General features: G+C 35.1%; 1 protein-coding gene across 5 annotated transcripts in view; it reads left to right on the top strand.

Moving 5' to 3' along the window:
• The window catches only part of SCAF11 (SR-related CTD associated factor 11), a 61,253-nt gene that overhangs the window by 41,878 nt on the left and 1,399 nt on the right, over positions 1–17,976 (top strand). For 3 of the 5 annotated variants that reach the window (XM_019748406.3, XM_074325805.2, XM_074325804.2), the window contains 7 exons: positions 281–339; positions 9,005–9,060; positions 9,218–9,324; positions 10,769–10,870; positions 12,511–12,617; positions 13,246–16,026; positions 16,753–17,099. In XM_019748406.3, coding sequence (XP_019603965.3) covers positions 281–339; positions 9,005–9,060; positions 9,218–9,324; positions 10,769–10,870; positions 12,511–12,617; positions 13,246–16,026; positions 16,753–17,099 — 3,559 coding nt within the window. The remainder of the gene's footprint in view (positions 1–280; positions 340–9,004; positions 9,061–9,217; positions 9,325–10,768; positions 10,871–12,510; positions 12,618–13,245; positions 16,027–16,752; positions 17,100–17,976) is intronic. The other 2 variants (XM_088798944.1, XM_088798941.1) reach the window with 1 other exon arrangement.

The raw sequence follows: 17,976 nt of genomic DNA, 5'->3' as shown, positions 1-17,976 counted from the left end.
TGTTGCCTCCCTTCTAAAGCAGTAAAACCCTGACCATCCTTTCTTTGTGAAACTTTCCACCAGTTCTAGAGAATGGGATTGCAATGGTATTTTGTTTCTTAGTAGTGAACACTCCATTGTAAGTCACTGGAGTGGGAAGGGGCAACTAGTCATGCTTTCTTTGCTAGAATTTAAAACTCAGTGCCTAATGGGTTTCATTTTGGTGGGTAGTGAATTGAAAGTAAATGAGAAAAATGACAATTTTCTCTTAATTATTTCACCTCTTTTTTGATATTTACAGAAGAAAAGTCATAGGAGAAGAGCTACTAAGTGCAAAGCTTTATGACTTGAAGACGCATAGTAAGTGGCTTTTTACTTTTGTTTTCTACCTTTTTCTGTTTGTTTCTTACTTTAATGTTTGTGCCAGAGTTCTTACTAGTGACATTTTGGTTTGGAAAAACACTAGTGCAGAGAACTCTGCTGAGGTCTGTACATTGTGCTCAATCCTACATAAACTGCTTTCATAGAGTCACTTATGTTATTCCCTGCCCTTTTTGCTTTTATGCCAAGCTTGGAGGAAGGGAAGAGGAGGGAGGAAAGAATTGGGGAAGAAGGGAGGGAGGGAGGGAAAGAAAAAGAAGAAAAGTGTATTTTTCAATTACTTAGTGGTTAGCAATCTACACTGTGGTCTTAGTCCATTCATTAGTACAGAAGTCCTTAGGGGAAATGGGATAAAATACCTTGTGGGCCAGTAACTGGAAGCAGTAGCAAGGGAAGTCTATGACAGTGAGAAGTTAATTCACAGTTCCCAGAGGAAGTTGTGGTTTGGCTGCTAGCCACACTTCTAATTTGAAACTTTGGAAATAAAGCATCTCTTACGTATTTATCTACATGAGCAGTTAAATATTCCTGTCTTCTGTTCTTATCTAGTACATAGGTCTCCAATATAGGAAAGGTTTATGGCAGGGCCTGAGAAAAATGGTAGAGGAGTGCTTTGTGACTCCTCCTTGGAGCTCAGGCTATTTATTCTATTCTAAAGAACAACTGAGTCTGAACTATTTGTAAACAAGGAAGTGAGCATTAATTTCCAGGCTAGGTTACAATGAATTTCTCTTTGTAGATAGAAGTAACGAATTCATTATTCTTAAAAGTAAATGATAATCAACTTCATTTTTTTTTTAAACATTATGAATACAGTTTGGTTATGTTTTTTTCTGATTGGAATTAACATGATCTCTCATGTTGATAGATCCCCAGATTTACAGATTAATAAATGTCCTGTCTTTGATAATTTGCTATTAAAGTGAAATTGCACTAAAAGGACTTAGTGGTTAGATCAGCACTTTTCTTTTTTTAAAGAATCTTAAATATCAAACTTCTTTGTTTTTCTATGTCATTGCTGTACATTAGCATCCCTTTTTTATGGATAGACTTTGCACGGTAACTATAGGATCTGATATAAAATTTACTGCTGAGGGAGATTAAATGATGTTATAGATTTTCTCTACAGAATTTGGCCTGCTCTCACTATGTTAATCTTAGTTTTAAGGCTATTGTAATTTTCTTTAAGTATATGTCTCTTGCCCAGACTTATTTTTAGAGAGAAAAACATAGGCAAAGCTGAAACCTAAATTGCTTCAGCGTAGTGAAGACTATTTATAAGAATCTGTGAATTATTTGGATTTGAGAATTTGTTTTACTATTCAGAATATGAAATAACAAGTTTCTGGTGGATATCCTAAGCTAATTTAATATTGAATAGCTAATTTATAGTTCTTAAAAAAGTTTTTCTACGAGAAGGTTAACATTGTCGAAGGCCTGTAACCTACTCTTACTGTGGTATCTACTTAAAGGAAGATGCCCAAAGTCATTTATTTGGTTTAGGGCAGAAATACTCATTGTACTTTATGAGTGGGTGATAACAGAGTACTAATACCTAGGTAATTGTGTGAAAATGTCTTAACTGAATGAGTTTGGATTTGAGGGGTACTGGGTACTTATTGGTTACCTATTTTACGAATAGTTAGCTTGTATTTACGTATCGTGTTTAATGAAAATTACTCAGGTTTAAATAAACATAAAAACTAATTGGTCTATTTTGGAGGATGCTAGGAAGTAAACTCATTTTGAAAACCAGTACATATATGAAAGGAAAGATCCAAACATCTGTCTAGCCTTTTCTAAATAAACTAGACATCAGGAAAATTGAACAGGTAAAAAAAGGAAATTTAAAATTTTTAGAAGTATTTCAGCAAATAATTGAAGATGGAATTACAGAATTTGAACATCAGCATTTTGTAAACTAATGAGTTAATAGATCTAGGAGGTGATCAGCATCACCAAAGGAGAGAGAACCAACCATTAAACACACCCTTGTGAAAGTAAATAACAAATATTCAGTAGTGTCACCAAAAAAAAAAAAAAAAAAAAAAAAAACACACAAAGAGAACTATGCATCTGATTAAGAAATCTAACTACTAATTTACAAGAATATACATGCTCTATATAAGTGATAAGGGGATGCAATCAGCAAAATTTAGACCACAGAGAAATGACCTGGTTTCTTTAGTCAAAAAATTCCAAGGAGTTTAAAAAGGGTGGAGAACCTGTAGATTTAAAAGAGACAAACATTCAACCAATCACAATGTATGGCCTTATTTGGATTCATATTCTAGCATGTACAAAGGAAGTTAAAAAAAAAATGTAACTTTATGGACAATTGGAGAAAATGGAACATTAGGTATTTGATATAAGTAATTATTGGGGTTTTGTAAATTTGTATTTGATATTAAGTAATTATTGGGGGTTTTAAATTTGTTTTTCACTTGTGATAATATTAAGGATTCTTTTTCCCAGCGAGCATTTATCTTTTATAGTTATACACTGAAGTATTTATTTATGCATTAAATGACATGATATCCAGAATCTGTTTCAAAATGATCTTGAGAAGGTAGTAAATTAACATTGGACATGAATGAATAATTGTGGAGGTTGGGATATGGGTATATGGAGTTTCATTATGCTATTCTTTCTACTTTTATATTTAAAATTTTCTGTAATTAAATGTACTATGAGAATTTAATTGGCCATTTTCCCTCCATAGTGGTACATAATATAACTCAAGCTCTTACAGTTAACTAAAGTACAGTATAGCATATTGTTTTGTGTGTTTTTTTCTAGTTAAAGTTTAAGTTTCTTATGGGTAGTAATTGTGTTTTCTTGTGGCATTTTTTCATGTTTCATACAAAGTGGTAATGGTTATTAAATACTTATTTTTTTTATTGAGTTTGACTAGAATTCCCTGATAATAAAAGGTAACTGACCAACAGATGTAACAAACAGGAAACTGAGATTTGGAAAACATAATAAAAACGTGGGTGACAATGATACCACCAATTCCAAGAAAGTAATATCAAAAGAAAGACACAAAGGATTATTAGAAAGTAAAAATGGCTAAATATTAATTAAACCTACTCTATAGGTGTCTTTTTTTTTTTTTTTTTGTATTTTATGGAATGTTCAAAATTGTTCATAATTATAAGCTTTAAAACAATTTTAAAAGGCTAAATATCTTGACCCACATTGCAGAGCTAACAATTAGAGCAGCTGGATTTGATCCAGTTTTCTGACTGCATATCCAGGGCCTCTCCCACTACAGCATGATACTGTTGCTGTTATCCATGCTAAGCCTCTCACTTTGTGGTCGTCTGTGACCTTTATGGCAGTAAACTCAAATTACTGCCTTACTCTGATGGCTCTTGTGTAGGTGTACTTTTGAGCTGAAAAATAATTCTTAACATAAAATTTACTATTTTTGATAGCATAATGTCTACTCCCTACTTACTAGACTAATAAACCTTGATTATTTTGCCTTACCATTCATAAATATGATAGATACCAGTCTTTTTTTTTTTTTTAGGCTGAAGTTCATAAACCGTAGGTATTATTAAGTATTAAAGGTTTAAGAATTGTAACCTTTAATTTTCACATTTCTTATGAGATTTCTTAGGTATTATTAACAAATGGCCTCATTAGAAAACTAAGAGAACTTGTAAATGTTACTTATAATTGTCTCAAAGTTTTGGGACAGTAATGAACCTGTCATGCAAGAGAGATGCAACCTTGGACCCTTAAATGTAGGTATTTGATGACTGAGCGAGACATAAGACAAAGTTAAAGTGAAGGTAGAGTTAGTGGGAAGTGTTGCAAATATAAGTACATCTTTATTTACTCAGTTACACTGAACAGGAACCACGATATACTAAGGAAAATTTAAATTTCTTTTTATAAAAGAACTTCTTGAGGAAATGTCCATCTCTTTACCTAGAATTGCTTGGTGAGATTTTAGAAGAACTCAGTTTTCGCTTAATTTCTTACAGTTTTCTGAAGCAGGAAGGAAGGGGTTTTGAACATTTATTTGTGACTTTCTACCTGAAGTTAATTATCTTTATTTTACTCACAAACTAATGACTAGAGCACATTACATTATGAACTTTTATCTGGAGCATAAATTACTAGTATAACATTAGTTAAATCTTAGCAGGCATAGTAGACAATTTTATTGGAAGTAGGTTCCTTGGATTTTGTACTGGTTTTTCCATTAAACCATCTGTGACGCTAGGAAAATGATATAAACTGTTTAATGTAGTTTTTTCATTCAATGAAGATGGTGTCGCCTCACTACAAGTGTTATAAAAGGTTAACATACTTTTTGGCAAATTGGTTAAGGAAATATCAATTTCATTCTTCACTCATACTAGATAAAATGAATTATCGTGCTTTTAAAATTGTAACCTCCGTTATGTACTTTGTTCTTGGAATGAATATTAATCTTTAGTTTGGGCTAATAGTTTATAATTGATATAGTTTATGAAAAGTATCCCCTTTTCAGGTATTTCTTAATGGAGTACTTCTTTAAGTGTATGCTAGATCCATTTAATTGTAGCTTTATTAACTGGAATCAATTAATCAAACTTTAATTGGGTGCCTGCCAAGCACTCAGTTCTAAGCTCTGAGCTTTTATTATACTGGTTTATATTGTAGAAAAACAAACTACAAATATCTTTTGGGATTAGTGTATCATGAAACATGTTTGAGATATGCTGAATTCAAACAAATAAGACACACTTTCAGTGAAGCATAGCAGATTGAGCACCTGTTTAATTTTCTAATCCCCCCCAGAACCCTATTAAAATGACAATAAAGGAATGAAAAGAAAATTTTAAGAGAACCGGAGAGAAGAGACAACAGATAAGAGATGTCCACAAAATAAAAGCTTGAAAGTGATTGTATTACAAGTTGAATGGTAAACTATCTTAGCAGAAAGCTGAAACCTACACCTTTCATGGGGAAAAGTTAAGAATCAAATCAGTTCATGTACCAAAGAACCTTAGACAGTCTTGGGTCTCAAGGACTCCATTATCTCTGAAGGCAGGGATATGAGGTGGTGCCAAAAAAGAATTGATTAAAAAATTTTTAAGGAGCAGTTTATCTTGTATATTCCTGGCCGAACAGGGTAGGGGAAGGAGTCTGTCCAGACAAAGACTGGAGGCATACTCTCTAGAGTGACTGGTTAAACCAGATTAAAGTCTAGCATAAATGAGTAGAGGAAACAGCAAAGAGACGGAAATTAAGTCAAATGTTGAGGCCTCTAATTCTCTACCTGTGGTTATTTTTCAAAGCACTGGCAGTCTTGCTTGCTTCCAAAGTGGGAGATAGGCATCTTCTGAGATACTGTCTTGTCTAAGAGCAAAGACTTAGAGACACATTTGGGAGTCTCTGGATGAAATAGCTGGATCACCGTACAGTGAAACCAGTTAGTTGAAAGGCTGTGACCACCCATCCACACCATTTTCAATCAGTATTTTAGTGTCCCACAAACAATCAGGGATCACCAGATATTTGAGGGAAACCTTGGTCCAATATAATAGAGATCAAAACAAAGACAAAAGGAGCCTGATAGAACAAACCTAGCGCTGGGAAATGGAACACCTTAAAAATTAATATCCTCAGAGATAAGAGAAGGAATATTTCATCAATGAAGCAAAACTAAACTTTCAGAAATGAAAAATCTTATAGCAGAAATTAAAAAAATTCAACAGGAGTAGACGACAAACTGAGAAATCTCAGAGTAGGACAAAAAGTCAAAGAGATGATAGGGTATTAATTAGTCCACGGGGTTCAGTAATGAAAAATACAATTTCAAAAAGGAAAAAAAGCAAATGGCAGAAAGTTATCAAGAAAAGTACTACAAAGGAAAGTTTCCCAGAATACTAGGGTGTAAGTATCCGATAAAGAAGTAACCTAATACCTAGTAAATGAGGAAAGAACTACTCTAAGTGTTTCATAAAATTCTAGAACTTGGCAGATAACAATATCCTAAGAGCTTCTAGAGAGGGAAAACAGACCATGTGTGAAAGAATGTTATCAACAACAGATGGAACAGTGGAGCAATGCCTTGAAAATTTGGGGGAACATAATTTCTAACCTAGAAAATTCTGTACTTTGCCAAACTGTCAATTGAATGTTAGGGCAGAATAAAGACATTCTCAAACATAAGAGCTGAAAAATTCATTCTGTACTTTTTCTCAGAATTCTGCTAGAGGATGTGTATGCTTCATTAAATGAGAAAGTAAATGAAGGAACAATGTGTGATTCAGAAAATAAGTTTCAACCCAGGGAAAAGATAACGGATTATAGAGGACAGTCCCAGAATAACAGTTGAACAGCAGCTTTTAGAGAGTTACTAGTTCAGATTGGAGCCCGACAAAGGAAGAATATTTCCAAGAGAGAGGGGAACAGACTTGAAGTATGAGTTGATGTATTTGCGTGTATTAAGACGAGATTTATACTTTTGTAGAGTTAGCTAAATTAATGATAGGTAATACAGGAAAGCAAGGAAAAGAGAAAACAAAGCCGTTGTTAACCCTACAAAAAGCAAGAAATTGTACAAGAAAAGTAATCAGAATTCAGTACATGGCTCAGCTGTGAATAATGTTTATATGTAGTTATAATGTAATACTGCATATATCAAATGTTGATAAATCAAAAAGAACATAGGGGGAGGCAGCAAAGGAGATAGGTAGGGCAGTGGTATAAAAGTCTTTATCTTCTATAGTAAAGAAAACAATAGAAAAAAATCAGAAACAAAAAAAAATCAAGGTAGGATAGTACAAGCATGTGATGTAGAAATAAAGAGGCTCATATTAGAAGCAGCAGCTAAAGGATTTGATGAGTGCTTTTGGGGAGCCAAAAGCAAGAGGAGAGATTTCTGTAGTTCTTCTTTATAAGCCTAGACATGCTGTTTGACTTCTGAAAGTATGTGCATGCATTACTTTGATAAATATTAAAGGAAAAGGCGTATCACTGCTGTCCAAAGCAGATAGATTAGTAGGGTGGCTTTCTGACATGGTCTCTAGGAAACCAAAATTTAGACAAATCCATCAGTATTGAGCACTTCTAAGATTGTTATTGGGGCTACTCAGTAATTACCTGAGAATTACCCTGAAATATGTGAAATAGCTTTTGGACTGGATTTTCACACTTAGCATTGGCCAGAAAACTAACAGTTCTTCCAATCGGAGCATTTTGTCAAATGGTGGCTTCCTGAGATAGGCTTCCAAGTGAAAGAGTGCTATGTAAACAGTACATACTCGTTAAGTATTGAGTGAATGAAACCTGAGGGAAAACAATTCTGCACCCTCAGGGTATAAAAGACACTGTATAGTTACAACACAGCAATTCGTTGTCTAGCTAAGGAAGTAGTTGTTTTTAAGAAAGTGGCTGGGTACCTATCACATTTTTATTTCTGGCTTCTTTGAGCAATTTTAAAAACCTGTATCATCTTTTAAATATACATCAAAGGGTAGGAAATAAGTTCCTGGAACTCAGCCATCATTCCTGTCCCCAACGTTGAAATTACATTTGTTAACAACAGTTCTGGGTGGTACATGTGTGAAGGATGGATAATAGCACCAATCCACAGCTGTTGTAGAGTAACTTAAAAGGAAATTGGTATGCTATTAAGTAGAAAGTAGGCTATTACCAATGGACTGACAGAAGAAACCCCAAATACATACGGTCTTGCAATAGCAGGAAACAGGCCTCCTAGTTAAAGTGATTGATTTTGAACAGTCAGTAGGCCCTTTATGAGGCAAGCAAGGATGAAGACTGAAAGAGATCCGTTGCCATTTACACTGTATACTTTTTTGAGAGTTCTAAGGAGAGAGCATTGACAGTACCAGCTGCAGTTTATTGCGGACAACAAGTGTATTAACGGGTATAGATGACTAATAACATAGGCTTGATGGTAAAGAAAAACTAAGAACTGTAATCTGTAAAGATGCTAACACAATTTTTGTGGTAAGCAGAAACTACCCTTTATCTTACTTAACCTGGAAGTACATATCCATAGAAATAAATTTCCAGATGAGATAGGTAAAGTCAAAAAATGAATCATAAGCAATGCAGCCAAAAACGTGGCTTTAACAGAAAGCTGTTTTAATCAACATTTCTAGTTTTCCTAATTCTAATTCTAAAGTTTGGGGAGGAAGGAGGGTACTTACTTGAAGTTGGTGCCAGTGATTAAATGGTAATGTATAGGGCCGGCCCAGTGGCTCAGGTGGTTGGAGCGCCGTGCTCTTAACACCAAAGGCTGTGGACTCGATTCCCACATGGGCCAGTGGGCTCTCAACCACAAGGTTGCTGGTTCGATTCCTGGAGTCCTGCAAGGGATGGTGCAACTAAGATTGAACACGGCACCTTGAGCTGAGCTGCCGCTGAGCTCCAGATGGCTCAGTTGGTTGGAGCGCATCCTCTCAACCATAAGGTTGCTGGTTCAACTCCCACAAGGGATGGTGGGCTGTGCCCCCTGCAACTAACAACGGCAACTGGACCTGAGCTGCGCCCGCCACATATTTCTACCTATTTTAACTTTCTTTTGTCAGTATATCAGTATTAATACTTGGTTTTATAGCCTTATAAAAATTAAGACAAGGAAATCAAGTCTTTTTGTGTCTTTGTACAGGAAACTCTAAATACAGTGAAATGGGAGGAAAGAAAAATGCAACAATAAAGATAAAGGTTTGTTGAACACTTTTTCTTAGATAACACTTCATGGTTGTTTAGTACATAACTAGTGCCTCAGGTATATCAAAATATTTAAATATAACTGTTACCAACTATTATGGAGGGGTTTTTTGTTTGCTGTTTCATTAATAACCTCTTTTTACTTTTCTAGCCTCAAAGATCAAATCAGTGTACAAGTCAGTGCTTCAGAAATCTTTTCTCCAATATGTTTTCTTCTAGTCACACTGGAGAATCTTCTTTTACCTGTAGAGCTTACTGGTTAGTATTTTCTACTTTTAATTTATACTTTTTATACTTGATGTTTTAGTTGTAATTAACTTTTGGTAGAAATTTAAACTCAGGCTCAACAAACATCATGAAAGCCCACTTTGTTTTTGTTTTCTTGGAAAATAGCAAAAAAAAACAACCCTGTTGTTTTGTGACCCTCCATTGTGCAGTACCTGTACTAGTGGGCTTTGTTTTCATTAATAGTAAATTAAGTTGTTCTACACAGGCTTCTTATGTGATAGAGAAGTAGGCTACTTGTTAAATTGTGGAGGTAGTACTTAATAAAGCAGAACCCTTTCAGAATACATCCAGTCATCTTTGATCCATAGTGACTGGCGGTAGATATGTAGACATATAAGGTCTGACAATTAAGTTCGCGAACTTGTTGCAATGATGTTGTTAACCTTTTTTGATATCAGAGGGATTATTCATTATGAATTAGTACCAACTGGACAAACAGTTAACCAAGTTTACTATTTGGAAGTGCTGAAAAGGCTGCGTGAAAAAGTTAGATGACCTGAACTTATCACCATTAATTCATGGCTCTTGCATCACAACAGTGCACCAGCTCACACAGCACTGGTTGTGAGTTTTTAGCCAGTAAACAAATAACTGTATTGGAACACCCTCCCTACTCACCTGATCTGGCCCCCAGTGACTTCTTTCTTTACCCAAAGATAAAGGAAATATTGAAAGGAAGACATTTTGATGATATTCAGGACATCAAGGGTAATACGACAGCTCTGATGGCCTTCTAGAAAAAGAGTTCCAACATTGCTTTGAACGGTGGACTAGGCACTGGCGTTGGTGGGTAGCTTCCCAAGGGGAGGACTTCGAAGTAATCGTCGTGATACTCAGCAGTGAGGTATGGAGCACTTTTTCTAGGATGAGTTCGCGAACTTAATAGTCAGACCATGTATGAGGAATTTGAAGACTAAATTGGAGTTTTAAAATCACAGAGTTTGTTGAACTAAGAGACAGATTAAGATTGTGTGATTTAAGTTTGGCAAGTCATCAAAGGAAACAATTATATCTGAATAGCCTTTTGAAAAGCTGAACTATACCCATTTTTTTGTTATAGTAACCATACCTTCTTTTATTTTCTTCTTTTGTCCTCCGATTAGTTTCAGGAGGAAACTGTTGCACCTACAGTTTCTGCCAGCACTGCTTGCTGCAGCTGTGGTTTATGGGATAGAAATAGTGTTGCTTTTTTTCTTCCATTAATAAGAATGTTAATCTCAAATTGACTTTTTATAAAAATTTTACTTATATTAGGAATGAGTTCATTTTCAAAGGGCTTAAATAGAAAAAGATTCTTTTAAATGCAATTTATAATGCTAGGTATGAAAACATCTGCTATATATCATGTAATCCAATTGTTACTCTAAACTTAAATTTTGGGGATTCTGATGAAGGTCTAAAATCTATCTTTTAGTACAGAATTTATAGAAGTCAATGAAGTCAGTGCATTGATTAGGCAGAAGAGACAGGAACTGGAATTGTCATGGTTTCCTGATACATTACCTGGAATTGGAAGGTAAAAAAAATGTTTACTAAAGTGTTTCAATGCTAACACGAGCACAAGATATTATTAATATATAAGTACAAAGGTATTTTGTTCAATATCTATGTTTCTGAGGAAGTTTTGTACAAATTAAATTGGTGTTTCAAATGCCTAATGAAGATTGCTATTTAAAAAACACCTGAAAAGTAAAGAATTTTTTATTTATCTGTTTAGTAAATGTAGGTATGTAATTCATTTAAGAGAGAGAGCACCTAAAAAAATAAAAATAAAAATGAAAAAACACCTAAGAGAGTCATTATTAATAATAGCATTCAGATCTGTCATCCTTCCTCTACTCTTTTTCCCCATTCCAATCTTACCTGTGTGCGGTTAGCTGAATTACTGCCTTTATGATGATATATCCCCTCTCAAAAATGTTCTTTTAAATAACTATTTGATCAGATCCCTACTCTGCCCTGGCATTCATGATTTTCTGTAATGTAGTCCTTTCTTAGTTTAAGTCCTGAAGCTACTGGCACATTGCTAGGGACATGATATGTACTTAAATCAAGTGCCAATGCAAAACATCGATCAAGGTCTTTGCCTGAATATTCATTCCTGCAACTTCTTGTAACTTTATATATAATCACTGTAATAAAGTTCTGCATAGGGCCCTTCTCCTTGTAGGAATGACAGTAGAACACAAATAGAAGTAAAATTAGGAAGTCCATATATGTATAATATGAAACCTTTTTGTAGAGTTATATATAATTTTGTACATGTATAACATGCACATTGTTTTTCAAGCTTCTCCACCCTTACTGCAGAATCTCACCTTATATTAAATAATATAGTCAAGCTGAGAATAGATTGGGTTTGGATGCAGAAACTTTGGGGTATTAGCAGGTCTGTATGGCCACTGGAAACTTTGAAGAGTTATCATTTTTAGATGGAGGGGTTTTAGAGTATAGTAATAGAAATCAGGTTTTTTTTTAATGTATATATTTTGATGTTTGGGGCCTTGACAATATGCTATAAAACAAAGAAATTAACAAAAACTGTGATACCTATGTTATACTTCAAAATTCAAGTAATATAGTTCTATTTCTATTATTTGTTAAGTTTTTATTCATGGACTGGTTTCCCTTTGACCTCACTAATTTTTTTAAAACCTTGATTAATTTGACTAAATTATCTCTTAGGTTGCCTGGAAAGGGATGGGGGTTGCAAGGGGCATGAAGGTTTATGGAGTGGTAGAAGGGTTCTATTTCTCTATTGGGGTTGTGGTTACACAGATACATAGGATTTTTTTTTTTTTTTTTTTTAGAATAGCAAAAGGAATAAAAGCTAAAAAAATTCTTGACAAAATAAATTATTTAAAAGAGAAACAACTGTTATATATTTAAGTTGCCTTTGATCTCCCTTTGCCCTTAATTTATCAGAAAAACATGCTTTTAAAGGTTTTTTTTTTTTCTTTGCAGCCATTGGTAGCCATTCTTGAACAATGAGTAACCTTGAATTTACATTTTTAGCTATTTGTGCAAAAAATAATTTAAGCATACTGTATTTTAATGTTGCTAACCTGATTTGGAAAATTAATGATTTTAAATTGCTGGTTTAATTTTTTTAAACCAGTTAAGCAAAAATGTCTTTATTTTGTTTTGAATTTTCAGAATTGGTTTTATACCCTGGAATATTGAAACAGAAGTCCTTCCTCTCATCTCTTCTGTGTTGCCAAGAACCATTTTTCCAACAAGTACCATATCTTTAGAGAATTTTGGTAAAGTTTATGAAATGTTTTTCTAGTTTTTAAAAATTATGAGCTTCCAATCTCATAAAAAGTGAGTGTTGGTGACTTAGAAAAGCTGTAAAATATGACATAAACAGTAATTCCTAAATATTTCTGTAATATTTGGACAGTGACTTGACTTTAAAATTGTTCCAACTAGAAAATCCATTTTACTTTAAGAAATTACAACTTCAAGTCTTCAAGGAACTGATTAGATCTTTAGAAGTAACATCTCCTGTTAATTGTGAACAAATAGTTTGAGTCCTTATCTATTTGTGGATAACTTATTTTCTCTTGCTTTGTGCCTAGGTAATACAAATTCATAAAGCAAATGGCAGTTATCAGACCAAACATATTCTCTTTAGTTTGTTTTTTTTCCTACAAAATTGCCTACATGGATTCAAATCTTGCAGTAACTCATTTCAGTAGCATTAAAAGAAGCTGATAAATACCTGATATTACTCAGATGTTACTAGCTATGCATTTGTTCATAATTTGATTCATAAATGTATTTTGTTTCACTGTTATACCTATTTTGTGCTAAAATAATCTGAAGCCAAACTATTATCATTTATTGAAACGTACTTACTTTTTACTTTTTTAACAAATACATTATTAGGTGCTTCTTGCAAGGGATATGCATTAGCACATGCTCAAGAAGGAGACGAGAAGAAGCAAACTTCTGGTACATCAAACACCAGAGGATCAAGACGAAAACCTGCAGCAACAACTCCTACACGGAGATCTACACGTAACACAAGAGCTGAAACAGTCAGTCAGTCTCAGAGATCTCCAGTATCAAATAATTCTGGGTGTGATGCCCCAGATAACAGTAATCCATCTGTAAGTGTTTCCTCTTCAGCTGAGGCAGAAAAGCAAACAAGACAGGCTCCAAAACGGAAGTCTGTAAGAAGAGGAAGAAAACCACCTTTACTGAAAAAGAAACTTCGGAGCTCTGTACCTCCTCCTGAAAAATCATCTTCCAGTGATTCAGTAGATGAAGAAACAGCAGAATCTGACACACCCGCTGTGTTAGAGAAAGAGCACCAATCAGATGCAGAAAGTAGTAATACTTGTACTATGCCGACAAACGTAGAAAATGAGTCTGCTAATGGCTTGAGAAGTTGCAGTGAGCAAATAGAAGAAAGTGAGGAACACACTGAGAACCATGATACAGAGGAAAGAGTGGACTCTTCATATTCTGAACCTTGTACCCAAGGTCCTCTTGTGCTAGTCGGAGAGGAGACCCAAGGTCCTCTTGTGCTAGTCGGAGAGGAGGAAGAAGTTCAGAAAGTTGAGGATACAGGTATAGAGGCTAATGTTTTGTGTTTAGAAACTAGTGAGAGTTCTAAAAATATTTCTGAAAAAGGAGGTGATCCATTAGAAAACCAAGACCAAATATCTGGACCTTCAGAATCAGAGATAAAAGCAGATCTATGTACAGATCGTCCTCCAGGTGATTTTATTACATGTTCCGCATCTGAAATTGAAGTACACCAACCTATACCCAGCGTAAGTGAGTTACCTGAGGATGCAGAGTTAGTAGTTAATGAAGAAAAAGTTATAGTGGTTAATGAAGAAAAGGTTATAGAGAGTCCTATAGTGGAAATTATTGATCATGAAAATTCTACAGTAAAAACAGAACAGCTTGTAGAAAGCCCCAAATTAGAATCTTCTGAAGGTGGAATTATTGAAACAGTGGACAGAACATCTGTTGAGAGCTCAGAGGTTCAGTTACCTGGGCATGTTGAAACAGAAGGTGCAGAAATAATTGCAATGTGTGGTACTTCAGGGAATGAAAATTTAAATAATATTCAAGACTCTGAAAATAATTTATTAAAAAATAATCTTAACAAGTTAGGCAAATGTTTAGAAGAAAAGACTGAATCTCTGGTTGAACATCCCAGACCTACAGAATTGCCTAACACACACATTGAACAGATTCAGAAGCATTTTAGTGAGGACAATAATGAAATGGAATGTGATTCATTTTGCAGTGGACAGAATGAATCTGGAATTGAACTGTCTGTAAATGCCGATGCTAAACAACTTAAAAATTCTGTGGAGCACAGCTCTCAAAATAATATGCCATCTTCTGGTCCTGCAAGTGAAAAGGTTGAAACTATATCTCAACCATTTGAAAGCCCGATAGATGTGATAGATAAAGCCAAAAAGCCTCGTACTCGAAGATCTAGATTTCATTCCCCATCTACAACTTGGTCACCCAACAAAGATACCACACGAGAAAAGAAGCGGTCTCAGTCTCCATCTCCAAAAAGAGAAACTGAAAAAGAAAGAAAGTCTCGATCACCATCTCCCAAGAAAGAATCTGCAAGAGGACGGAGAAAATCTCGTTCTCAGTCCCCAAAAAAGGATATTGCAAGAGAAAGAAGGCGATCTCAGTCTCGATCACCAAAGAAAGATAGCACCACTAGGGAAGGAAAACAATCAGAATCACTCTCCCCAAAAAGAGACACTTCTAGAGAAAATAGAAGATCACAGTCAAGAGTGAAAGATTCCTCCCCAAGAGAAAAATCCAGTTCTGGGAGCAGAGAAAGAGAAAGTGATAGAGATGGACCACGGAGAGATAGAGATAGAGACAGAGACAGAGATAGAGATAGAGAAAGGAGAGCCAGAAGGTGGTCTAGGTCCAGATCTCGTTCTAGGTCACCATCAAGATCTAGAACAAAAAGTAAAAGTTCATCATTTGGTAGAAATGACAGAGACAGTTACTCTCCTCGGTGGAAGGAAAGATGGGCAAATGATGGTTGGAGATGTCCACGAGGAAATGATCGTTACAGAAAGCATGACCCAGAGAAACAGAATGAAAATACAAGAAAAGAAAAAAATGACATAAGTCCAGATGCTGACTGTCCAAATTCTGCTGACAAACATAGAAATGACTGTCCCAATTGGGTAACAGAAAAAATAAATTCAGGTCCTGACCCAAGGACCAGAAATCCAGAAAAGTTAAAAGATTCTCACTGGGAAGAAAATAGAAATGAAAATTCAGGGAATTCTTGGAATAAAAACTTTGGTTCAGGTTGGATGTCTAACCGTGGTAGAGGTAATCGTGGTAGAGGCACTTACAGAGGTAGTTTTGCCTACACAGATCAAAATGAAAATCGGTGGCAAAACCAAAAACCCCTCTCAGGGAATTCAAATGGTTCAGGGAATGAGTCTTTCAAGTTTGCGGAACAGCAACCCTATAAACGGAAAAGTGAGCAAGAGTTCTCATTTGATACACCTGCCGATAGATCAGGGTGGACATCTGCATCTAGTTGGGCTGTGAGAAAGACTCTGCCAGCAGATGTACAAAACTATTACTCACGACGAGGGAGAAATTCTTCAGGTTCACAGTCTGGATGGATGAGACAAGAAGAGGAAACAACTGAACAGGGTAACATATTCTGTTTATTAGTACTATTTTATTTAAGGAAAGAGATTATAAATTTAATACCTAATTTGCATGAATTCAAATGATCACTGTTTATAGTTTTATAATGTTAAATTCCAGTGGTTTATAGGCCACTTTGCATTATGTAAATACATATACACATATCCCTCCCCTGACGCAAACCTTACCAAAGATTTTAATATTTTAAGTACAGTTTTTTACAGTAGAAAAATTTGGGATGTTTCTATGCAGGGTATCTTGTATTTCTTTTATTTCAGATGTGTTCACTTGAATTATTTTGATCACTGTTCTCATATAAATAACTTACTTTTAATGAAAATTTACCTTGGCTTTTCTCAGTAAGAACACTGCAAGAAAAAAGCTGTTGAAGATTTAAAACTTGATTAACTTTACTTTTAATTAAGTAACCTAAATACATTTTGTATTTAGTTAACCAGTCAGTAAGTTTCTTGAGCTACTGATTCTTTGCTAATATTGATAGATATTATCATGTCAACTTATTCTTAAAACTAATTTTAGTTGAATGTTTTCTTTTAGTTGAAACTAGCCCAAATCATCTAGAAATGACAGGATTAAGCTAAATAAAGATTGGTTTAGGTGTTCTCAGTCTGTTAATTGCTATTTAATTTTACTATATAATCAGTGGTTCTTCTCTATCTAAAGAAATTTATAACATGGTTTTTTTCACAAGCTTTTTTCTTTTGATAGATTCTAACCTAAAAGACCAAACAAATCAACAAGGTGATAGTTCTCAGCTACCTATAAATATGATGCAACCACAAATGAATGTAATGCAGCAACAAATGAACGCACAACACCAGCCCATGAGTATCTTCCCATATCCCGTGGGTGTTCACGCCCCTCTGATGAACATCCCGCGCAGCCCATTTAACATTCATCCTCAGCTGCCCTTGCACCTGCATCCAGGAGTGCCTGTCATGCAGGTCGCGGCTCCTACCAGTGTGTCTCAGGGACTGCCGCCACCGCCGCCCCCACCCCCGCCCTCCCAGCAAGTCAGCTACACGGCTCCACAGCCAGATGGAAAGCAGTTGCAGGTATGTTTTTGGCAAGTCCAGTTTAATCATCGTAGCTACTGTAACATTTAGCTATGGGGCGGGGGGAGAGGCTTCCTAGCATCCAAAACAATTTATTTGATTAGGTTTATGGTAAATCTTCAAAACATCACTTTCACGTCCTTCCCAAACCTCCCAGCCCTCAGGTACAATAATGAATTGAATGCGTATGTCACATTTAGGCTACGTTTTGCTGTTATACTGATACCCAAGTAGGTTTTGTCAGATTAAGACCAGAATCATGAGCCAAACTAGAATGAAGTCATGGGTGCGTTAAATTTTTTCCCTAATTTATTGGATTTTTTGGGGGGTGGGAACTTGTGATAAAATACTGTGACGAAGCTTATATTGTCTTGTTTGGACAAACACCAGGTAAAGCTGTTAATTATCCGTTAACCATCTGTGTTTCATTTTCACGAATTTACCATGCTAAAAAGAAAGGTGCCTCTAAGGCATATAGAAAATTTGAATAATTTATAAACATTGTGTTGCTTATAGTTTTACGTCTCCATTTCAGAAATTCTGTAATCCTGACAGCAAGATATAGTTGGAAGATCAGGGGAATGGGATTCCAGATATGGGATCTAATGTCTTTATCTGCTGTCAGCTCACTGCAAGCCAGTGATTTCACTGCCTCATCTTCTCCTATCTTTAAGGGCGGGGGGCACTTACTTTAATTTTCATGAAGAGCCTTGCAGGAAAGATGCTATTCTTTAAATGCTGTTCTTGTTTTTAGTGTTGGTGTCAAAACAATACACATATATAATTTAAAAGTCATACTGACATTTTAAATAGGGCTCTGTTTAAGAATATTATTCATTTTTCTTCAGATTTCTTTAGATACAAATGACCTGAAATA

Source organism: Rhinolophus sinicus, chromosome 1 (genome assembly GCF_057876585.1).
Source record: "Rhinolophus sinicus isolate RSI-liver-muscle chromosome 1, RSI-T2T, whole genome shotgun sequence".
NCBI lineage: Eukaryota > Metazoa > Chordata > Mammalia > Chiroptera > Rhinolophidae > Rhinolophus > Rhinolophus sinicus.
Note: the sequence above shows the minus strand (reverse complement) of the source record. Positions and strands in the feature narration are given on the sequence as shown.